Here is a 25852-nt window from a genome sequence, read left to right on the forward strand (position 1 = left end):
TGTCCTTTACCATTGGTTGATGCTCCTTTGTATCAGCAATTTGTTGGCAGCCTCATTTATTTGACTCACACTAGGACTGACATTTCATATGCCTTTGGCCTGGTTTCTAGTTTTATGCTCTAATACTCCAATACATCTCATTGAGAGACTTCAACAGGTGTGTTTAAGGGAATCATCACACCAATAACGCAAAGGGCATGAAGTTACAAGACGTTATGTAAATAAGAGACATTCTAGTTCTACGTGATGAAAAGATTTGCAATAAGTTGATATTTGTTATGTGTATGGTTGTTAGTAATGTATTTAGGAGGGAATGACAATATGTAAAAGTACCTGAAAATGTGTTTGAAAATAGTTGCTTTGGAAGGATGAAAAGGTAGGCCATTATTGAGGTAGTTGTATTATTTTATTTCTGTGTTACATGGGGACACATTCCCTACTCCATAACCCGACATCCCCATCCCTTGCTGTTTCGGGGACGAAGGGACGCCCCCTTGCCATCCGCGCTTGACCAAAAAATCCCAAGAAACGCCAGGAAACGTCCCTAGCCATTTGGAGACATTTCCCTGTCCCTGAGATGGCACGGGAACATCCCGTTGGCATCCCCCCATCCCCAAAATGGCTAGCCATCCCCTACAGTTGGGAAAGATTCTAGGCTTACATAAACAATTTTTTTTAATTTACTTTGCTTCCATTTGTCTGTGGAGGGCCTGCAATGACTCCTAAACCACAAGGAACCCTAAAATGACATAAAGAGTTAAAACCAAACAAAACACTAACCCAACAACCAGGGGTTGGTTGGGCTACCACTGGATGATCAACTTCTGCTAGAAGGTGATAGTGGTCTTCTCATTTTGATAGCTTGAATGAGGCTTAGTTTTATAGACTGTTGTATTTTGATGTTTGAGACTTCTGTATATATGGGACTTTTGGATATTGATAGACCATGGTTTCTTGATGTTTGAGACTGCTGTTATAATGCTTTATTGAAATTTATTATGCTGTTGTACAACTACACTCAAGATTTATTTACAAATGACATTGTTGTTATTAGTTATTGACATATCACTCTTTCCCTCTCTCTTTCTCTATATAATATATTAATATATTTAAAAAAATTCATATATATATATATATATATATATATATAAAATGTATATCACTGTCCCCTGCCGTCCCCTAAAAATGGCCCTCTAGGGGATATTCCCAAAAACACGTACCCTGCCTTCCCCCGTTGTTGTCCCCAAAATGCCCTGGAACTTAGTTTTGTTTGGATTCAAACATCTAATTGAAGAGTGGTTTTCAAGCATAGGAAGATTGTAATACATCTGTTAGATCAGCATTTCAAGTAGCAATAAGGTGTTTTCTGGCACAAAGGATGATTAATTACGTGATCTAATATTTGTAAAGATTGGGGATTAGTCATTTATTTTTTTAATGCTCCACAAAGGAACAAACCCCAGGACGAAAATGGAATGTATCCTAATATAGTTTTGGATTGTACACAAACGGAATTCAAGTATTTTAATGGGGTAATTGTCCATTGTTACTGAAGGTGCTGTCCTTAAGTGGAGGGGTGATTGTTTGATGGCAGTAGTTATTCTGTCAATAACCTATTGACCAGGAGATGTGGGAATAGGTACGTGAATGTGTTACTTGTCCTTGTGGCTGTGTCTCACAGTAAAATTGATCTTAATTTGTAATTTTTTGGTTTTTTTTTTCAATTTTTTTATCTTTATGTTACGTCAGTGTTTTGTATTGAGTTTTTAACTGCGCACATCCAATTTTTACTCCAAACCTCTCAGAAGCTCTCCACACTTGCATACAGTCCTGATTTTTGGGTGAATACTCCTCCACCCACTACTCATAACTTTTCAAATCTGTTATTTGAGTGGGTAATTGTGGACGATCCAATATAGTAAGTGTTCATCTCTAAATCTGTTGTTTTGTATATTTTTTGTGCTTCTTGATTTGTAAGTTTAAAATTTTAAATATGCTCTGAATTAATGTTCTTATTTAATTAATACTGGAATGTATCTTAATTCAGTTCATGAATTTGGCTCCTTAGTTGGACCCATAAATAGATATTGTTTTCTGATTTACTGCTAGAAATAAGCCTCACCTGGACCAAAGATGGACTGGCAACAAAGGGTCCAGTAGCTCAGTTTTAGAGCACTCTAGCTGCAATATGAAGGTCTTAGGTTTGAGTCCTAGTTCGTCCATGAAAAGCTTATAGTATGAGTGCTCGCCAGGCTAGGAGCCCTAAACATCTATAGTGTAGGTTATGGGCAGGTGTTGGAAATAAGCCACACTTAGACCAAATATGGCCTGGCCAGAAAGGGGTCAGTCGCTGAGTGGTAGAGCACTCCAGCAGCAAATGGAAGGTCCTAGGTTCAAGTCCTAGCTGGTACATTAAAAACTCAAGATTTACTTTCTTCTGTTAAACTTTAAATTATTGTTTTGGTGATAGAGTGGCACCCAATATTATATGTTATTCCTTTGTTTGTAGTTTCCTGTCTCATACTTACTTTTTATGAAATGATATTAGAGAATGACATTATCAGATGTTTTAATGGTGAAAAATTATGCCGTTTTGCTGGTATTCGACATTTAGTCCTGCGTACATGGAATCAGATGTATTTTGTACATGCATAGTTAATATTTGTCTGCAACGAGTTAATTTACATTCAAATTTTTTTCATCTTTTTGTTATTTTTGCCTTTGAGAAAGAATTTTGAAGCATCTTTGTTGATTTACAGGATTCTTCAGTTCATGTCAGACAACAATTCTTAAATAAGGTTCAGAAGTGCCTTAAGGACCATACAATTGGTAACAAGTATGCCTGTGCCTTTGCACTGGCTGCCTCAGATGCTGTGAAAGATATTCAGGCAGATGTAGGTGGTTTGCACTTTCATTCCTAACTGTAGCATTGAGATGCTCTGTTAGGATCTGATGAGTAATATCTTTGTTGCTGAAGCTGTTTACTGATATGCATTATCTGGCTTCAGGCAAAAAAATATCTGGAAGAGTTTATTGATAATTACCATCGTGAAGCTCGACTGCGGCAAACATCTAGATCTGTGCAAGGGGAAGGGGCTGCACTTGTTGTGTACCCAGAATATGTTCTCGTTTACTTGGTCCACGCCCTTGGACATCATCCAAAGTTTCCTTCAGGAAGTGATGCTGAAAATGCAGAAGCTTATGAACCTTTTATTAGGTATCTTTGTTGTATAGTATGATAAAGAATACACGGATGTGTGTGCCTTATATATATACTGTATATGTATATTTGTTTAATTGAAATGTGACATTAATAGATATCTATGCAGGCAGTTATTGTTGTTCCTCCAGGTTTTAATCTGCCAAGATCGGAGTAATAGTGGTAGAAAGGATGAGACTGATAATATGTTAGCCATTCTGTCCATTTTTCGTGCAATAAGAAGGGCTGAGGATGCAGTTGATAAATCGTTCACACAGGTTTGTCTATTTCTCTTGGTTTATTGTTCTCGTATTATGATTCATGAAACTAAAATTACTGTATTGTGTATAATGAAACTGGTTGTTTATCGTCAAACTATGCCCAGAACCTACATGTACTGTGTGACATTGGTATCATTATTGCTAAGGATTTGGGGCGAGACAAAATTTCTTCTGGCAGAATTCCTGGAGGGATACCTATGCCTTCTTTGTTTTACAAAGTTTCTGAAGAAAATAAAGATGAAAAGGTAGTGAAGAGGAGCATCGATGTTACATTATTATGAAGAGAAGTAAATCATGGATGAGAGACACGGTATACTTATAAATTATCCTTTATGAACTGTATTGGCTTGTGCAGACAGATGGAAGCTATCTACCACCTTGTCTAACCAAGGGGAAGGCACTGGCATGGTTTTTGGATGAAAGAAATACGTTGCATTCTAGTCAGGTAGGTTTTTAGTAGAATCTTCTTTGAGGCTTCTTTCTGCTTTTACAATAACCATGATTTCTGTGATCATTGATTGATTTTTAAAGGCATTGTATTTGCTTTCGCTAAGGCTTGAGCAGCATCTAACATGTATCTCATCATGTCATATAAAAAATGGTATTAGAAATCCAGTTCTTATGGAAAGAGAACCAAGAGGAATCAAGCTGAATTTTTGTCAGAAGAAATTGACCATGATTCAGGGGAGGAGTCAATCCAGAACCAGAGCATGACAAATAATACATTAGCGAACAGAATGGAAGATCCAGAAAAAGGAAATTCACTATTAGATTACAAAAAGAAATCAGTGAGTTGCAAGCAAGGTCAAAATTTGAAAAGTAAATCTCAGGTGACATCTGACGCTCCTAAGGATTCCCGTAAAAGAAGGAAACCACAGAAAGTTCAATCTGTCTCTGCTAATGAGAGAGACCTAACTGTGCATGGTACTGAATTCATGCCAGCGAAATTGAAGAAACACCGATCAGAGATGGAGGCAGAAAATAAGGATTTTGGGGAGAGAGATTCCCCAACTAACACCACAATGGAAGGAAAAAATCAAAACAGTGACTCAGATGACTTACCTGTTGTTGCAAATATTTCTCAAGTGGTTCAACAAGAAACAGAAACTGCCAACATTGAACACAGTATACAAGATGAAATTTTAAAGGTTCCTGGAATGTCCCATTTGAGTCGGAAGACATTACTAGGTGGCTCTTTGCGATGCCAGAGCTCAAGGAAGGAACAGGGCAGTGAAGAATGTAATACAGCTGTAGAAGATCCCCGTCAGAAAAAGGACTCAAAAATAGCACATGATGCTGTAGCCCGGGGCCTTGAAACACCTGTAGCAAATTACACTGAGGTAGAGAAACTTTAATTTTATGTATCAAAAATCTTGTTTCAGATACAATATCTGCAGTTCTTTTGGGTTGATATTCAATTTTTCATGGAGAATTTTTGTAGTCCCCTGAGTGGAAGTCTGACAAGGATAGAGAAGGGGATGAGGAACTTGTTGGACAGCGTATAAGAGTGTGGTGGCCAGTTGATAGACGGTAGATATTGTACAGATTGTAATTTATAACTTTCTTTGTATCTACACTTTAGTTTTGAGTTAGGTGTTTATCATTTTAGTTTATGTGCTTTTTGGATCAGGTTCAATTCTGGAACTCTAAATGAGTTTGATCCTGCGAACAAAACCCATAAGGTAGGCTACAGAATTGAACATTATGTATATGTTTCATAAGAATGTCTATTTGGAATTTTTGAAGCTGTTTTATTTCGACTACTTGTCAACATGTCATCATGTAGATACACATGAGAAGAACACAATAACACAATGTTTATGTGGAAACCCTAATTGGAGAAAACCATGACAAATTAATGCTTTCGTAGAAATACTTATTTTACAGTGATTGTATGTACCAACCTACTAGAGGCACCAACCCCTCATTCATTGTGTGATCACAAACTCACTAGAGGAACCAATCCCTCATTTAGTTTGTAAGCACCAACCCACCGGAAGCACCAATTCTCACTTCTGAATTTGTAGGCACCAACCTCTCATTCAACTTTCCACCTTATCAATGTTGCTTCTACAAGGGATGGTGGATAAGCTTGTCAACCACAAACTCTCTTCTTCAAACTGCTATTATGGTGATAATGAATTTGCCACAGAATGGATTACAATCTCCTCATAAAACTCTTGTAAATCTGCCATACTATTTCCATACAACTTTCTTTAATGTGCTTCAAGATGCTGCTCCAAAGTCTTCTTTATCTCTGTATGAAATCTGCTTATGAATTCTTCATCACAAGACCATCATAAATCTGCTAATAATTTCCTGATGAATTGACCTACAATCTGGTGTATATATGTATCTTATTGTCTTCTTCCACACAACACACACTTCTCACTCACCTCCTTATACTACTCCAACATACCTCTTCACCAAGAGCGGCAACCCTTTATAAATGTGCTTTCATAAATGTAATATATATCTTTTATACCTTGGACCCACAACTCCACACTTCTTATTCTCCTTTATATCTTCTCATGACTTTTGGAAAGAGGCGACTTTATGGAGGGAAGTGTTTATTCAAGGGGAGGCACCCTATCTTTTTGTTACCATTTGCTAACAAAGAATTATTGCTCCCTTAATAGAAATCACATCACATCTAAATGAACCGCAACTTATAAACTTGTTTTGCATATTAAATAAGAACCACCAGCTCCTGTTAAATTAGATTGGACCTTATGAAGAATATTTTCTTTAACAAAAGACATTTCTTAATCACACTTTCAAATGTCTTTACTTTGGTCATCATCTCTTAGCAATCACATATTTTACCTTGAACAATCCACACTATTTCAATACAAGATGAATCGCAACTCTGCTAATAAGAAATGTCACCTGAATAGTTTGTTTGCATATAAGAAATGTCACTTGTTAATATTTATTAATATTATCCATCTTTGATGAAGCATTACTTTCAGCCACCATATTGGATAGCAAATTGCACCTTCTTTGCTACCTTCTTCAAACTAACCAATCACTGCTATCTCTCACGTCTTTAGATATACTTTAACTGCTGTATTGTCTTGGCATACATTACTTATTAATGATATTGTCAAAATTTTTCATCTGTCACTGCTTGTCTTTGTCAACAGCGCTGTCCTAGTCATGGGTTGCTTTGCTTTCTTCAAGCAAATTGTTTCTGTTACTCATAAAAACTATTAGTCATTTTATCGATGCTTATTCTTCAAACAATATGGCCTTGTTTTTGTTATCAACCTTCATCTTTCTAAAAGGTTCGCTTGTTTATAGTCACAAATCTTCAAGTCAACTGTCAATAAACACGTGAAGTCGGCTGTTCATATAAGACAGACTATTAATCAATAAGACATATAACCCACATATCTAATAAGCACTTTTATAGGTATATCTCTTCGTAGAATAGCTCATTGATTATATGTATATCTGCTCATTGATAAGTTACAAATCCACTGCCATATCTTTCTTCAAATAGATCACAATCTTTAACATGATTGTCGCTATACATTTCTCCATTTGCAAGCCATTCTTCTTTAAACAGATTGCACCCCTTTGATCAATCATATTATCTTTACCTTCATGAATTGCTAAGGATATTGATCACTCTAAACAATGCTAGTATTAGGCATATTAATTACGGTTTTTATGAGTAATCATAGTGACTCAATATCATCAGATACACATTACATTATTGAGCAAGGATCTATACTTAGAACTCATCCTGTTATTTTTCTAAGATGTGGTACATTGAAGTACATTAGTAATTAGCACATTCCTCTTTATACGAATTGGCAATCTTCTTTACCAAGTTGGGCCCTCATATTATCTTGACATCAATGACAATTAAACCAACAATCTCGTTGAGTGCCTTTGACATCAATGACAATATTTCCAACGGAGCCTTTGAAATAGTTAAAATGTTTAGGCATTAATACAATGGACAATAATCAAGCCTTTGTGATTAAGGATAGTGATCTTTGTATGTCATGCCATCGTCGATTTGGTCATTTGAGCAGTAGTTATTTTCTTACATTTAGGAAGAAATGAGTGGCCAAAGGGCTTCCCTCACTTGAGAAGTGGTGTGTTATTTGTTCTAGTTTTCTTGCTGGAGAACAACATTGAGCACCCTTCTATCCCAGTGAGCATTGTGCAAGCCAACCATAAGTATTTGTTCTAGTTTTCTTGCTGGAGAACAACATTGAGCACCCTTCTATCCCAGGCAGCCATATATTCGGCTTCAGTGGAACTCTGAGCAACCGCTGACTGTTTCCTGCTAAACTAGGATATCATAGCCGATCCAAGACTGAAACAACAGCCCGTTGTACTTTAACGATCAATGGAAGTGCTTGCCCAGTCGGAATCAGAATACCTTTGGAGTTGTATCTCAACATTTTCATACTTCAGGCCAAGTGCAATAGTAACATGCAAGTATCTCGGAATATGCTTAGCAGCCATTAGGTGAATCTTCTTAGGTTCGCACATGAAATGACTTAACACATTAGTAGCATAACAAATATTAGGGCAAGTGTTTACCAGGTACATAAGAGATCCAATAATTTGTCTATAGTATGTAGGATCTGTAGGTTCTGAATCTACTGCTTCACTTCTGAGCTTATGAAGATTTGTTTCCATTGGAGTAGATAGAGGTTTACAATCCATCATACCAAATTTGGTCAAGATATCAGTGGTGTATTTTCCTTGATTTAGGAAAATATAATTCTCTTTTTGCCATACTTCTAGACCTAGAAAAATTTAGCCACAAGATCTTGTTTGCATTTTGCAATAAGATGATCTTCTCTAGTTATCAACAATTCATCAACATAGAGAACAAGTATTAACATGTCACCATAAGTATATGTTAGGATCTGCTTCATTTTTGGAATATCCTAGCTTGGAGAGATAACTATCTATCCTTTCATACCATGCCTTGGGAGCTTGCTTAAGGTCGTAGAGAGCTTTTTTAGTTTACACACATAGAGGTTTCTATCATGTGTAGCAAAGCCTTTAGGTTGTTCTATATATACTTCTTCCACAATAACGCCATTCAAAAATACGGTCTTTACGTCCATTTGATGTATCTTCCACCCTTTAGACGCTGCAATGACAATAATGGCTCTTAGAGGAGTATATCGGGCAACTGGAGCAAATGTCTCTTCGTAATCAATTCCAGCCTTTTGAGAAAACCCCCTGGCAACGAATCTGGCTTTGTGTTTTTCAATACTACCATCTGGTGCATATTTGATTTTGAATAATGACTTTGAAGACAATTGATTTGTCTTTTGGTCTAAATACAATGTCTCAGACATCATTTTTTAAGATAGATTGGTATTCCTCAATCATTGCATCTTTCCAAGCTTGACATGTTAAAGCCTCTTCAACGTTTGATGGTTCAGATTTTGTAAGCTCGGTCATGAGTGCAACATAGCATGATTTGTTATTTTTAGTACTTTCAGATTAAATAAAACTCAGAAAATCAGAATTTGTTTCTAACTAGGTTAACTAGATTTATTGTTTTTCAGATTTAAGCATGGTAAGAAATGAATGCATAAAGACAAGACAAGGTTACCCTGGGAAAACCTCCTAGGAGGAAAAACCCAGCCAGAAAAGATCCTCAGATCTGATTATGGTTTTAGATTCAATTTATAATTACACACTTATCTGGAGTATAGATGTTGCAGTCACAAGGAAGATGACATAGAAGACTACACAACTAGCTTAGTGACAAAGATCATGATTTGCAGTCCTTCTAATCTGTCTTGCTGTGCATAACAAGGGTTAACTGCACCTTTCAACTAGTTCGCAGTCCTTTGCTTTCTCCTTCAATGGAGATCACTGTCTTTAATGAAGTTCGCTGTGATCTAACAGATAATCTACTGCATATAAACAAAGTTCGCTATGATCTGCTACTTCCAAAGAAGTTCGCTACCTGAAGATGTATTTCACATTTTGATTGAAACTGAATTGGTGAATATTGTGAGAAGTATATGCCTTATTTATATGAGAGCAAACACTTCTAATCAAGTCGGCTTGCCTTGCATTTGAACCTTTTAATTTGTCTTTTAATTTATTTAATTTCTTTTGTGCGAAGTGGATAGGGTCGGCTCTATCATGGTGGCGTGTTGGGTTTGTAGTGTGGGGACCTTTTAGGAGTAGCCGAGAGGTATAGGGCTTGGCCCTATACGTTGGAGAAGGGGCTGGCCCCCTTAGGTGGATTCCAATGTTGCCCAAGGCAATTGGAATCCGCTAGCCCTAATTATAAACAACACTCCCTCTTAATTAGGGAAGAGAATCTTAACCATAATCTTCCATCTTGCACACAAGCGAAGACTGGATCCACCTTACATTGCCCGCAGAGGGTGGAGAGGATCTTTTCTACCATCTTACATTGCCCGCAGAGGATGGTCAACAATTACACTAATACCATCGTACATTGCCCGCAGAGGATGATTTAACAATTACACTTCTCCCTGAGAAGATTTACAATACCATCTTACATTGCCCGCAGAGGATGTTTAACATTTACAATACCATCTTACATTGCCTGCAGAGGATGGTTAATAATTATACTTCTCCTTGAGAAGTTTACAATACCACCTTACATTGCCCGCAAAGGGTGGTTTGATACAACACAATGTATCAGTGAGATTGAGACTCCCTCTCAATTAGGGTTTCATTTTCCATAATACCAAGTCTGTCCCTGAAGTACACAAACTTCACTTTGGATAGAGGCTTGGTAAGAATATCTGCAACCTGCTCATTAGCGCTGACATACTTCGGCTGAATAGCACCTCTTTGCACCATATCCCGAATGAAATGATAGTGGGTTTCCACATGTTTTTACCTGTCATGAAACACTGGATTGATAGACATTTTAATACAACTCTAGTTGTCACAGTGAATAACTGTAGGATCCCAAGTTTGACCAAACAGCCCAGCAAGAAGCTTGCGAAGCAACACTACTTCTCTGGAAGCTACACTTGCTGCAATATACTCAGCTTCAATAGTACTCAATGCCACTGAGGATTGTTTTCTGCAAGCCCAAGAGATCACTGCGGATCCCAAGCTAAAACAAATATTGGAGGTGCTTTTCCTGTCTTTGACGCTTCCAGCCCAGTTTGCATTTGAATAACCTTCAAAGGTTATTGAAGTGTTAAGTGGATACTTCAGCCCAAAACCAATTGTGCCTCGCAAGTATCTTAGGATATCCTTGGCTGCAACAAGATGAACATGTTTGGGCATGCTCATAAACTGGCTGATAGCATTCACAGCAAAACATATGTCTGGTCTAGTGTTAACTAGATACATCAGTGATCCAATCAACTGCCGGTACTCGGATGGATCTGCAAAATCAGAGTTAGCTGCAGAAACACTTAACTTCTTTAAGTTAGATTCCATAGGAGTAGACATGGGTTTACAATCCATCATTTTAAATCTTTTCAAAATGTCAATAGTATACTTTCCTTGACTTAGAAAAATTTCCTTAGATATTTGCCATACTTCTAGACCTAGAAAATAATGCATTAGATCTAAATCTTTCATTTCAAATTTTGAAGCTAGTTCTTTCTTGCATCTAATAATAAGTTCATCTTTACTAGTAAGGAATAAGTCATCCACATATAGAACTAGGATTAGCATTTCACCTTAAAGTATATGTTAGAGTCAGCATCATTTTTACAAAAACCTAGACTTAGCAAGTATTTATCAATTCTTTCATACCAAGCACGAGGAGCTTGTTTAAGGCCATACAGAGCTTTCTTCAACGTGCACACATGAGTTAATCTATCCTGAATCTCATAACCCTCAGGTTGCTCAATATAGACCTCTTCTTCAATGACACCATTGAGGAAGGCAGTCTTAACATCCATCTGATGTAGTTTCCAACCCCTAGCAGCGACAATAGCTATTATCGTTCTAATAGAAGTATATCTAGCAACAGGAGCAAATGTTTCTTCATAGTCTATGCCTTCCTTTTGAGAAAAACCACGAGCTACAAATCTAGCCTTATATTTTTCAATGCTACCATCAGCATTATGTTTAATTTTAAATAACCATTTAGAGGAAGCAACAGATTTACCTTTGGGTCTTGGCACAATGTCTCACATCATTCTTGATGATTGACTGATACTCTTCATACATAGCAAGCTTCTAGGCATGATGAATCAAGGCTTCTTCAACATTGCAAGGTTCAGTTTCAATGAGATTGCACATCAATGCAACGTAGTTGGAGAATACCTGAGGTCTCTTAGTTTCACGAAAGGTGCCACCGGGAGCAGCAAATCTTTCGGCTTCTTGAATGGTGTTTCTTACCCAAAGAGGCCTCTTTTTAGTAATGACAATGTCACTAGGAATATCAGTGGGATTCATGGGCTCTGGTGGATGATTATGTTCTTCTTGAGGTGGAGGTTCAACCCGCTCCCTCTGAATCTCAGGGTTAGTATCAACGTTTATATCTTGATTGTCATTAGCTTCATCAATAACACAAGAACCTTTCGATTTCTTAAAAGCAATGTCTTCTTCAAATGTAACATTCCTACTTGCCTCAACATACCTTTGACCAGGGATGTATATCCTGAATGCCTTGGAGGATTCACTGTAGCCGACTAGCATGCCTTTCTTTCCGGAGGGTTCCAAATTTGATCGCTTTTCCTTGGGTACATGAACATAAATGGGACTTCCAAAAATTCTGAGGTGACTGATGTCTGGTTTGGATCCTATGAAGGCTTCTTTCGGGGTCATGTTCTTTAGAACACGGTGAGGACATTTATTCTGGATATACACTGCTGTTCTAGAAGCCTCAACCCATAGGAAGGTCTGCAAGTCTTGATCGTGAATCATAGCCTTTGCAGCCTCCACAATAGTCCTATTCTTTCTTTCAGCAACACCATTTTGTTGAGGATTGTATGGAACACAAAACTCCCTCTTAATTCCTGACTCAACACAAAAATCATAAAAGCTACCGGAGGTGTACTCACCTCCATTGTCAGATCTTAAACATTTAATTCTTTTACCAGAGGAGTTTTTAGTTAATGCTTTAAACTCTTTAAATTTGCTTAAGACTTCATCAGATTCTTTAGATTTTAAGAAGTAGATCCAAGTTTTCCTAGAGAAATCATCTATGAAGATTACGTAATAAAGAAATCCACTAGGAGATGCTATAGACATAGGACCACATAAATCAGAGTGAACAAGTTCTAGTTTGAGTTTAGCTCTATTTTCACTTCTATGAAATAGACTTTTAACATTTTTACCTATAGCACAACCTTTACAAGTGTTATCATGGATTTGACTGAGTTTAGGCATACCTTTGACTAACTTTTCAAGGGATGGAAGAGCTTGATAATGCAAGTGTCCAAGTCTTCTATGCCATAACTCACAAGATTCAGGAGCCTCATTAATGAGGGCTTGAATGGGGTTAGTAGAGAGCTTATAAAGACTATCATATCTATGACCAATTATACGAGCAGATTTAAAACTAGATTTCTTAGGCCAAGCAAGAACTTTTCCCTCTTTTTTTAACCTTTATCTTCTAGAGCAGAAATGGAAATTAGGTTTCTTTTAATTCCAGGAACAAACAAGATATCACTGAGGTGCAGAGAATTACCGGAGTCTAAATGTAGAGAAGTAGAGCCAGAACCTCTTACCGAATAACGAGCGTCATTACCAATTACCACGTGAAGGCTGGTATCCTTTTCTACCAAGTTTGAAAGGTGATCACAGTAGCCTGTGATGTGTCTGGAGGCACCACTGTCAATCAACCATGTATAGCTATCTGAAGGAACACTGCTAGATAGAGCGGAGATGAATAAGAAGTCATCATTTTGTTCTGAGACTTCATTTAGGTTGGCTTCACTTTGGTTAGGGTTATTTTGACATTCTTTAGCATAGTGACCAAATTTGTCACATCTAAAGCATCGGACACGCGGGGTATCTCTTGGTTTCTTCCAAGGGTGGTGGGAACTAAAAGGTCTGAATTCCCTATTTCTTTTTGGATAAGGTTTCTTCCAATTTCCCCTTTTTTTGCATTGAGCTGCAAGCATGTGATGATCATCTACATGGGGACTTTTGGTTTGCCCTCTTGTGATGAGGCGAGACTCTTCTTGGATGCAATCATTCTTAAGGCGATCAAGGGTAGGTAACTCAGTCCTGCCACTTATGGTTTGGATAAATGACTCCATGAGTGAGGTAGACCATTTAGGGCAATCATGACAAGGTCTTTGTCTTCCATGTTATGACCAATTAAACCTAGCTGATTCTTTAGTTCTGAAATTCTCATAAAGTAGGAAATAATAGAATCTTCTTTTGCCATTTTGATATTAAGTAGTTGTTGTCTTAAAGTAATTGCCCTACTAAGATTGTTAACTTCATATGTACCTTGTAGATGGCTGAACATTTCTCTTGCAGTGGTAAATGAGGCAATAGAGGTGACTAGGTGGTCTTTGACTGAATCAATGAGAATCTTCGTGGCCTTGACAGCATCCTTTTTGAATTGTTTTAGCTCGGCTGCATCTGTAGGTTCAGTTAGCTCTTTCGCTTCTATGAATTGTAGAAAGTCTTCTTCCGCTAGAGCCAACTTGATTCGAACTTTCCATGCAGTAAAATTTAGATTCCCATCAAGCCTATCTTCAACTTTCAGCCCCATTTACCTGACTTGCAAATGCGACAACAATCTAAAAATAAAGGAGCACTGAATTCTAAATCTTAAAGTTTGATCTAGCCAATAGCTCTGATACCATGTTATTTTTAGTACTCTCAGATTAAATAAAACTCAGAAAATCAGAATTTGTTTCTAACTAGGTTAATTAGATTGATTGTTTTTCAGATTTAAGCATGGTAAGAAATGAATGCATAAAGACAAGACAAGGTTACCCTGGGAAAACCTCCTAGGAAGAAAAACCCAGCCAGAAAAGATCCTCAGATCTGATTATGGTTTTAGATTCAATTGATAATTACACACTTATCTGGAGTATAGATGTTGCAGTCACAAGGAAGATGACATAGAAGACTACACAACTAGCTTACTGACAGAGATCATGATTTGCAGTCCTTCTAATCTGTCTTGCTGGGCATAACAAGGATTAATTGCACCTTTCAACTAGTTCGCAGTCCTTTGCTTTCTCCTTCAATGGAGATCACCGTCTTTAATGATAACTTGCTGCCTTTAATGAAGTTTGCTGTGATCTAATAGGTAATCTGTTGCATATAAATGAAGTTCGCTATGATCTGCTGCTTCCAAAGAAGTTCGCTACTTGAAGATGTATTTCGCATTTTGCTTGAAACTGAATTGGTGAATATTGGGAGAAGTATATGCCTTATTTATATGAGAGCAAACACTTCAAATCAAGTCGGCTTGCCTTGCATTTGAACCTTTTAATTTGTCTTTTAATTTATTTAATTTCTTTTGTGCGAAGTGGATAGGGTCGGCCCTATCATGGTGGCGTGTTGGGTTTGTAGCGTGGGGACCTTTTAGGAGTAGTCGAGAGGTATAGGGCCTGGCCCTATATGTTGGAGAAGGGGCTGGCCCCCTTAGGTGGATTCCAATGTTGCCCAAGGCAATTGGAATCCGCCAGCCCTAATTATAAACAACATGATTGACTTCTTGTTTTCTTATTCTCTCTGAAGATTTCATCAGGTTCCACATTATTTTCTTCTGTCATCTTTCTTGCCCATAGTGGTCTTTTCTTGTTGTTAGGATTTTCAACATTCTCAAAATTAGATGATTAAGGTTCATGATCTTCTATGCTATTCTCCCTCTGATTCTCAATTGTAAGATTTTCATTTGATTCTGTGATTTGATCATCTTCTGCACTTAGAGAGAGTTTATAAGCAACATCCTCTTCAAATTTGACATCTCTACTGATTTCAATAGATCTTCGTCCTGAAATATAGACTCTGTATCCTTTAGTGGCTTCACTGTAGCCAACAAATATGCCTTTCTTCCTGGAGGGTTCTAGTTTGGTCCTCTTTTCTTTAGGAACATGAATATACATGTGACAACCAAAGATTCTTAGATGGCTTAAATCTGGTTTATTCCTTGTAAAGGCTTCTTCAGGTGTTATGTTCTCTACGATTGAATGAGGGCATCTAGTTTGAATGTACATAGCTGTATTTGAGGCTTCAGCCTAGAATGAGATATGTAGATTTTGATTATGCATCATGGCTTTAGTGACTTCAATGATGGTTCTGTTTTTCCTTTCTGCGACTCCATTTTGTTGAGGATTATAAGGTACTGTACACTCCCTCTTAATCCTAACAGAATTGTAGAATTCTTCAAAATTTTCAAAGATATATTCAGCCCCATTATCTGATCTTAGAGTCTTTATTTTCTTCCCTGCTTGATTTTCATCTAAGGCTTTTAAATTCTTCGAATTTCAATAACACTTCATTAGATTCTTTAAGTTTTATGAAATAGATCCAAGTTTTCCTAGAGTAGTCATCAACAAATATCATGTAATACAAAAATCCCCCTAGTGATGGTAATGACATTGGACCACACAAATCAGTGTGGACAAGCTCTAGTACAACTTTTGATTTGTGTTCACTTGAAGAAAAAAACCCTTTTGAGTTCTTCCCTAGAGCACATCCATTACAAGTTCCAACATGATCAGATTTTAGATTAGGTAATCTTGTGGTGATCTTTCCCATAGAAGGTAGGGCACTAAACCGAAGATGTCCTAATCTTCTATGCCAAATTTCATTAGAATTTGATACTTCATGATTTAGTGCTTGTTTTTGAGTATTACATAGTTTGTATAAACTACCATCTCTAGATCCTATAGGAATAGGATTCTTTATGTTAGAATTTTTAGGCCAGAGTAGAACTTTATCTTCATGGAAGGTGATGCGATATCCTTGATCAGCTAGTCCTGAAATAGAGACTAAATTTCTTTTGATACCCGATACAAAAAGAACATCTTTCAATTGTAATGCAACTCTTGTTCTTAATTGAATTGAGCAGGTCTCAATTCCTTTCAGTGGATAGATAGAATTGTCTCTAATTGTAACTTCTTCAGTTGAGTGCCCTTCAAAGGTTTCGAATTGATCTCTAAATCCGGTTATGTGTCGTGATGCTCCGCTATCGATTATCCACATATTTTTGTTTGAATTTAGCTCGCTTGATAAGGCTAAGAAGAATAGAGGATTCTCTACTTCCTTGACTTCAGCTATGGTTGCTTGGGCTTTCTTTCTTTCCGGGCAGAACCTGTGAGTGCATCCAAATTTATCACACCTGTAGCATTGAATCTTGGAGAAGTCTCTGTTTTTGTGATTTTGATTGTTATTTCCTCTTTGCTGTTTGAACTTCTTTTTCTTCCCTTTGTTGCTTGTGTTAGCATGTAGTGCTTGAATTTCTCCTTCTTTGTTTGGACCCATTCCTCTTGTAATTAGTCGAGATTCTTCTTGAGTGCAATCGTTCTTGAGTTGATCGAATTTCGGTAGTGTAGGTTGAGCACTAATGCCTTGAATAAAGGATTCCCAACTGGATGGTAATCCCTTAAGTGCTATTAGAGATAGCTCCATATCATCTACATCATTTCCAATAGTTGACAATTGGTCTTTCAACACTGAAATCCTCATGAAATAGGATGTGATTGTTTCTCCTTTGTTCATGTTGATATGAATTAATTGCTGTTTTAAAGTAAGCAATCTGCTTGCATTATTTATTCCATATGTATTTTGGATGGTCTTGAACATATCATAAGCTGTACTTAGTTTTGATATGGTTGGAAGAATGTGATCTTTAACAACATCAATTATTATTTTCTTAGCCTTGTTGTTGTGTCTTTTCCAGGTTGTTTTCTCTTGTTCGTCTTTGGGCATCTTTGTGTCTTCTATATATGCATCCAATTCAAGTTCTTGAAGAATTGCTATTATTCGAATTTTCCATGAGACAAAGTTGGATGCGCCTTCGATTCTATCCTCCACTCTAACACTGTTCACCTTGATTGTTCTTCCTTTGATTTTGAATGCAAGTCTGAATTTTAATTAAAAAATGTCACTATCTTTTATTTATTTCTCTACCAACTTTGCTCTGATACCATGTTAAGGAATATAGATCATTCATAGAGAAAAACAAAAGTCTTTTAATCTCAATGTATATTTGATGTTTACTTTCAGATTTTATCATAGTCTTCAGATATTCTTTCGTAAGGATAATCTCAGATTTGATCTGAGAATACAATAAGAATAATGCTATATGGTAAGAACAAATTTTCAAAGTGATCGCTGATATGTATTCGATTCTGTCAAATAATAATTGATGAATATATTAATTATCGACTGCTTGCTGTATAATGTAATTGCCATGGTTATCGATTATCATTATCAGCAAGCATCGATATCATTGGGCATATATATATGTGAAGGGTTATGTCTACGTAGGGGCATGACCCCTACGTGGCTTTATGCCACGTAGGGTCATGACCCTACGTAACCATAACACTTCAACATGTATTAGCCACCATCATTAGTTATGCACCGATTCATTTATCGTGCTCGATACTATCGTGCTTAACAATACCAATTCGGCGATAGTAATATGACTTGATAGTCATCGGATAATACAGCCACGTAGGGTCATGACCCTACGTAACCATAACACTTCAACATGTATTAGCCACCATCATTAGTTATGCACCGATTCATTTATCGTGCTCGATACTATCGTGCTTAACAATACCAATTCGGCGATAGTAATATGACTTGATAGTCATCGGATAATACAATGATAACAGTCATTGATATGCCGTAAGGCAGTCAGCAATATGTTAATGTTACTTTCATTCAATATATATATTTATCATTTCAATTAAAATCACATACATATATATATTGAATGAAAGTAACATTAACATATTGTTGATTGCCTTACGGCAGATCAATGACTATTATCATTGTATTATCCGATGACTATAAAGTCATATTACTATCGCCGAATTGTTATTGTTAAGCACGATAGTATTGAGCACGATAAGCACGATAGTATCGAGCACGATAAATGAATCGGTGCATAACTAATGATGGTGGCTAATACATGTTGAAGTGTTATGGTTACGTAGGGTCATGACCCTTCATGGCATAAAGCCACGTAGGGGTCATGCCCCTACGTACAAATAACCCTTCACATATATATATGCCCAATGATATCGATGCTTGCTGATAATGATAATCGATAACCATGGCAATTACATTATACAGCAAGCAGTCGATAATTAATATATTCATCAGTTATTATTTGATAGAATCGAATACATATCAGCGATCACTTTGAAAATCCGGTCTTACCATATAGCATTATTCTTATTGTATTCTCAGATCAAATTTGAGATTATCCTTACGAAAGAATATCTGAAGACTATGATAAAATCTGAAAGTAAACATCAGATATACATTGAGATTAAAAGACTTTTGTTTTTCTCTATCAATGATCTATATTCCTTAACAAGCCCATGGATCTAGTCACAGTGGATTAAAATAAAGCCACGTAGGGGTCATGCTAATACTAATGATGGTGCGTAACTAATGATGGTGGCTAATACATGTTGAAGTGTTATGGTTCCGTAGGGTCATGACCCTACGTGGCATAAAGCCACGTAGGGGTCATGCCCCTACGTAGACATAACCGTTCACATATATATATATATATGCCCAATGATATCGATGCTTGCTGATAATGAATCGGTGCATAACTAATGATGGTGGCTAATACATGTTGAAGTGTTATGGGTACATAGGGTCATGACCCTACGTGGCATAAAGCCACGTAGGGGACATGCCCCTACGTAGACATAACCCTTCACATATATATATGCCCAATGATATCGATGCTTGCTGATAATGATAATCGATAACCATGGCAATTACATTATACAACAAGCAGTCGATAATTAATATATTCATCAGTTATTATTTGACAGAATCGAATACATATCAGCGATCACTTTGAAAATCTGTTCTTACCGTATAGCATTATTCTTATTGTATTCTCAGATCAAATTTGAGATTATCCTTACGAAAGAATATCTGAAGACTATGATAAAATTTGAAAGTAAGAATATCTGAAGACTATTTCACCTCCTATAGATAGTAGGCTTAGGTATCTCATTGAATATAACAGATTGGGTAGGCGATATCCGATAAACAAATGGGGTTGGGATGTGAATCCTCAATGCGCCACCCCCCTAGTATATTTATAGGCACTTTGGTTAATCATTCTGGTTAAGTAGATACAAGTCGATTCACCGCAAAAACCGGAAGAATCCTTACAACCACTTTCTCTATGGGTTCATGGTGAAGAAGACCAGCTCCTAATAGGGGTGGGTGGAAGGATAGGCGATTGGGTTGGGTGGGCCCCTACTATTCTATGGGGTAGTAGTTGCCGTAGAAAGGAACGAGATACCTAGAAATAGACACAAAAGCCAGCCCCCACCCTATGCGCTCTGAAATTGCTTGCCATGAAAAACACACTAACCACTCTTCTAGAAGAGTATAAAGCAACGGTTGTTCTCCCTTGGGTATAGTGGGGTATAAATGAATTGACATTCACCCCGTTCTCATGGCTACAATAGGCAGTTGATCATAGTATGGCTAAGAGTACATTAGTTCCCCAAAAAATAAGCACTCCCACCATAGAATAGTAGGGAGAACAATGAGTACCATTCTATTGCTCGGTCCAGCCTAGTGCATCTATCTGTAGGTACCCGAGTGATGCAGATAAACAAAATATTCTAAGGAAGGGGATAACTAACTAGATCGGACACTATAATTGCCCCTTGGGAACCCATTCCATAGTATAGTTTCGAAGAACCATTGAACGAGATGCAGGTGAATAGTATTTTCAATGCCTAACTGGTCATAGTGGAGTTAGGTCAACTAGCTTGTTGTCCATATAGAGATTATCCCTTCATCCCAAGTGAGAATTCTTCAACATGCTACATACCATTTCCATGATGATGTGGTTACAACATTCAGCAACTCCATTTTGCTGAGGTGTGTGGCTTGCAATCAATCGACATCAAATTCCATTTTCCTTCAAGTAGGTGGAAAATTATATGTTGGTGTATACCCCCCAATCTAAGCAGAGGTCACGAATACAATGATTTGTATCCTTCTCCATAAGAGTGAAAATCTTTGTAGGAAAAGGCTTCATCTTTAGTTTGCAAGCAATAAACTCAGATTTTCCTTGTCTGATCATCAACAAAAAGTTGCATGTACTTGAATCCATTGTGACTAGATCCATGGGCTTGTTAAGGAATATAGATCATTGATAGAGAAAAACAAAAGTCTTTTAATCTCAATGTATATCTGATGTTTACTTTCAGATTTTATCATAGTCTTTAGATATTCTTTCGTAAGGATAATATCAAATTTGATCTGAGAATACAATAAGAATAATGCTATATGGTACGAACAGATTTTCAAAGTGATCGCTGATATGTATTCGATTCTGTCAAATAATAACTGATAAATATATTAATTATCGACTGCTTGCTGTATAATGTAATTGCCATGGTTATCGATTATCATTATCAGCAAGCATCGATATCATTGGGCATATATATATTCAATGAAAGTAACATTAACATATTGTTGACTGCCTTACGGCAGATCAATGACTATTATCATTGTATTATCCGATGACTATAAAGTCATATTACTATCGCCGAATTGTTATTGTTAAGCACGATATTATCGAAAATTTGGAGCTAAGGCAAAATTTAATAAGGAATGAGTGAATAATTAAAATAAGGCCAAAAATCTTAAGTATTGTGCATAAATATTTTAATTATTCGTTATGACTTAAGTTGGGGCCATTTTTAAGTTATAATGTTATCTCTCCTAGGCGACCATACTTGGGGGTCATTTAATAATCAATATAACTTATATTATTTGCCTAAGTCACTAATGAGGAGTCTTCTAGAGGCAATCGATGGCTTTTTTGGAGAGCATGGAGTTCTTATTTAAGGGGTCGATTCATCAAAGAAATCATTCATTATGGTCTTCTTTTACCGATTTATGAGTTATTTGCAATTTAGTTATCAAGTAGGACGAAACCCCTGTTACCAGCAGTTCTGGACGTGGCCCCAGGTCTGCAACAGCATTCAAATTCATTTTGGAAGCAATAAATATCTGTTCGAAGCTTTATCGCTAGGGCTGAAGGTGTTTATTTGACGATTGGAAGGCAACAATATCAGTTTGTTTGATATCGCAGTCAGTTAGAAGGGTTGCAGCGCTCAGAACAAGGATTCAGATTCACTGATCAGACATCAACAGCAGGAGCAGATCATCAGCAGTATCAGCAAATCGTTTGTGAACAGACTGTCTCTGCTTTTGATCATCATGAGCACATGTCAAGGTTTATGGCATGATATTTGGAGCGATAATTGGTATGCTTATGTTCAACTCTTGTAATGAATTAGTCTCTTGAAGTTATTACTGATCCTGGCTGTAGCAATTGTTAATGGATTTGGAATTGGAAAAGCCATTGTTGAATGTTAATAAGAATCATGTCAAACTGCCTGTAAATTATCTCTGGAATTAGCCCTGTTCTTGTCTGTGATTAGTAAAAATCTCCAGCAAGAATATTTCAGACACGCGATCACCAATCATCTCATTTGGAAAATAAATAGTGGCATGTCTGCGGAATTTTGGACTGATTCGTGGAATGGGCATAGTAGATTGGTAGACATTTTAGATATGAGAGAGTATGTGGATGGGCTGATTTTGGAGTTTGGGTCAAAGGTTGCTAATTACATACAAGTGGAATGCGGTACTTTCGGTCCTGAGTACTCTTGGATTAACACAATCATCTTGGGTTTACCAAGAAACATCCAGTGTCCTCCAAAAGAAGGAATTAGAAGTGCGTAGAGTTGTCCCTTGTTATTTAGAAGACGAAATTATCTGGTTTGGTGCCAAATGTGGTGAGTACTCGAACAAATTGGGTTATCAAATACAAGAAAGGTATGCTGAAGTTGGTGGATGGCCTGTATTCTTATGTTTGGATTAGGCAGTTCTTCCGAAGGCTGGTGCATTTCTATGGATTGCATTACATAAAAGGTGTTTGACCTCAAACAGATTAAACAGTGTGGGTATTGTGGGCTCTTATCGCTATGCCCTATGCAAGGAAAATTCAGAAACGTCTGATCATATATTTCTAAATTGTGACTTGGCTTCAAAATGCTGTGATTGGTTGACTTGTTTGCTGCTTTGGGAAGGGCCAAGACAGGATTGCTTGTTTAAGTTTTTACAAAGTTGGCCCTCTTCATGTAATAAATCTTTATGGGCTATTATTTGGACCATTGCTCCTTCAACATTAGTATGGAATATTTTGAAGGAATGTAACAGAAATTTTTTTAGGGATTCAGAAATGTTGTTTGAGGGTCTCATTGGTAAAATTAAGAAAGATATTGCAGAAATCACTAACAATCGAGTTAGATTTAAGAGAAGCAGCAAATTCTCCCGATGGAATGAGTGGATTCAAAAACAATGGTTAGATTTAAGAAGGTGGACCATACCTTCACATGCTGGTAAGTCAGATAGGAAGTCGTTTGGAGATTCCGCAAAATGCGTAGGTGGAAATTAAACTTTGATAGAGTGCCTAAGGGCAATCCTGACCTGGCTAGTGCAGGTTGTATAATCAGGGAGTGGAATGGTGAACGTGTCTGGGTTGCTTCAAGTGGATGGGCTTGGCAACTAATAATGAAGCAAAATTTGAAGCTCTTGTTTTAGGACTAAAAATGTGCAAAGAGAAAAACATTCAAATAGTGGATATTGAGGACGACTCTTAGATATGTGTATAGGCTGTTATATGTGGAGAAACTCCTAATTGGAAATTGAGCAATTGGATTAGGATTGCTAAAGATACTCACAGAATTTGGGGACTATAGCATTTCCCATGCCTATCGGGAAGCTAATATGGCTGTGCATTTGATTGCAAATGTGGAGGTTGTTCAAGAGTATGGTGTCATGTCTGGTTCAGACACCTCATCTTGGCCTGGCTTTTAATCAATTATAAATAAGGAATGCAAATGTGGGTGGATCGAGATGATCTCTTCCATAGCTGGAACGATGGGGCCCCCAATTGTTTCTTGGTCAGAATGTGTCATATAATAATCCTCTTGTGATCTTCTTGGTAAGACTGAAAATGTCTTTCCTTATTAGACATGCCATTATGGATGGTGTTTGGATCTCACAATTGGTACTCTATGCATGGATTGGCCCTGTTACAGATTGCATTTTGGTGGAGCCACTACTGACATTATAGACTTACAATGTGTACAATGGATTCTATGCTAGATTTGGTCTTTGTCATAGGCTGGACTACAGTCTGTAATGTTGGGATATTTTGGGATGTAGGAAGAGTAGGAATTAGTATATATATAAACAGTCGATTGACATCCTAGATAGGGCCTGTGGTAGAGAGTTAGATTGTGCTCTGAGAGATAATGGCACACATCTTCAGACTATGCTGTCTTTGCAGGGAAGAGGGTATTGCGGAACAGTGCAGAAGGTTATCCAATATAGATTGTGAGGAGATTGTGGCCGCATTTGCGAGTGGTCATCGCTGCAAGCCTTGGGGAAGATAGGCATTGGCACGATGGACACATTTATTAGGCAGTTTTTTGCTCACTTGCGGATGCATTGGGGTCCAGAAGAAAATGCTTTGAGATAGGGGATGGTTTCCTTACTCATTACAGTTGGCCAACGGTGGCCAATGCGATTCTGGACCTGAATGCCAACGAGTTGAACCGCCCTCTTTGGGCTTATTTTTCAGACATCACTGTTAGTGATGAGAAGGATGATGGGGAGGCTGCAGGGAAAGGTGATGGCTCTTCATCCAGCAAAACGAGGAAGGCAACAAATGATAACTATATGGAAGTGGCATGGGAAGCATTTAAGGCGGGTGTAGTTAACAACTTTCAGTTCTGAAGGCCATTTTTGGATCGGATCAGAAGTGGATTTCCAAACCAACTGCAGCCCGGGTACTGGATTGGGCCTATGGTTTGGCATTTTTGTACACAAAATTGTCAAAATGAATATGCTGATATCTAGGGTAGATTATCACTGTTTAGAAATTGGTTGGGCTGATATGAACACTATGAAAATGCTCTATGAAATCTTTTCTGTTTTGATAAAAAGAGGGAGCTATCCCCATATGATAGCAATTACCTAAAAAAATAAATAAATATTATTATTATATAATAATATATAATAATATTATAATATATGTACAGAAGTATATATATTATAATATAGCAGAATTGGAATCCCCAACACTCCCTTAAACTTCCCTTGGTTTTACTTCTTCACTATCCATCTTGATTGGTCTCACTACCACCCATTTTTACTGTTGAAGATGGATGATTTTACTATCACAGGCTGGTAGTGCTGTAGAACTATGGTTTTGTGTACGAGAAAATTGAAAAAAAACATAAACAAATTCCATACGTGTTATGGAAAAAAAGAGAGGAAAACTTACTGAAATGTTACATAACTTACAATCATAGTTTAGAGCCCATGGTAATGGCTGGACAGCTTTTAGCCCCTTCTCTTCTTAAATACTGCATGAATGCTACTGAAATCAAAATGACATTGCCTCTGACTGTGGAGCTTGGGGGTGAGAATGATAAATCCAAACTTGATGGAAGCAGCTAGAATGAGAATAGTGAAAACTTTAAAAACTAAGAGGATTTATGTTTTATGGTTGGATTAGGAGCTTGGTAGGGCTTGTGGAAGCCCCATGGCCCTTTTAAAACTGATTATTTCCATAGTCAAAGTTTCTTTTTTTTAAAACATGGCAAAAATCTTTTTCCCATTGGGGATGCTTGGATGTCCTCGGGATGGTAAGGAGACATCTAGTATATCCCAGCTATTCTTAGGATGTCCTAATGGTCCTTGTAATGTGGACATCTCATGCTGTTTGGGGATGTTTTCCCTTGTTGAAAACCTTTGGAGATGGTCAGGGGGACATCCCCCATTGCCCTGCAGCCTTAGAAATGTGGATTGGGACAGAGGCGCCAGTTAGGGTGGGGGACATGTCCCATGGAACATAGTTATAAGGTAAATATTTTTTGAATAGTACACCAAACAGATCAAATTCCTTTTTTCATAGCAGAAATCTAGTTTTTTCCTCATGTAAACTTCCTGCTTCTGAAAAGTCAAGGCGGAGAGAAATAATCAAATCGTTGAAATTCAATGCTGCAGGAAATTAAGCATCAAGATCAATGTGGTAACAGAACATAAAAAATCATTGTGCTCGTGTGACTAACATTTGTCCTCTTTGGCTTCAATTTTTCTGGAGTTTGAATTTCCTGTCAGTCCATATGATGTAAATGGGTCAATCTTTTTA

The 25852-nt window shown here is 37.3% G+C and overlaps 1 protein-coding gene across 8 annotated transcripts in view; it reads left to right on the plus strand.

The window, feature by feature from the left end:
• Nucleotides 1–25852, plus strand: part of LOC131061500 (sister chromatid cohesion protein PDS5 homolog A) — a 215145-nt gene that overhangs the window by 163523 nt on the left and 25770 nt on the right. For 5 of the 8 annotated variants that reach the window (XM_057995210.2, XM_057995211.2, XM_057995209.2 and 2 more), the window contains exons 19-26: nucleotides 2760–2894; nucleotides 3009–3217; nucleotides 3330–3477; nucleotides 3585–3725; nucleotides 3836–3925; nucleotides 4089–4820; nucleotides 4922–5010; nucleotides 5111–5162. In XM_057995210.2, coding sequence (XP_057851193.2) covers nucleotides 2760–2894; nucleotides 3009–3217; nucleotides 3330–3477; nucleotides 3585–3725; nucleotides 3836–3925; nucleotides 4089–4820; nucleotides 4922–5010; nucleotides 5111–5162 — 1596 coding nt within the window. The remainder of the gene's footprint in view (nucleotides 1–2759; nucleotides 2895–3008; nucleotides 3218–3329; nucleotides 3478–3584; nucleotides 3726–3835; nucleotides 3926–4088; nucleotides 4821–4921; nucleotides 5011–5110; nucleotides 5163–25852) is intronic. The other 3 variants (XM_057995214.2, XM_057995215.2, XM_057995216.2) reach the window with 1 other exon arrangement.

This window comes from Cryptomeria japonica, chromosome 8 (genome assembly GCF_030272615.1).
Source record: "Cryptomeria japonica chromosome 8, Sugi_1.0, whole genome shotgun sequence".
NCBI lineage: Eukaryota > Viridiplantae > Streptophyta > Pinopsida > Cupressales > Cupressaceae > Cryptomeria > Cryptomeria japonica.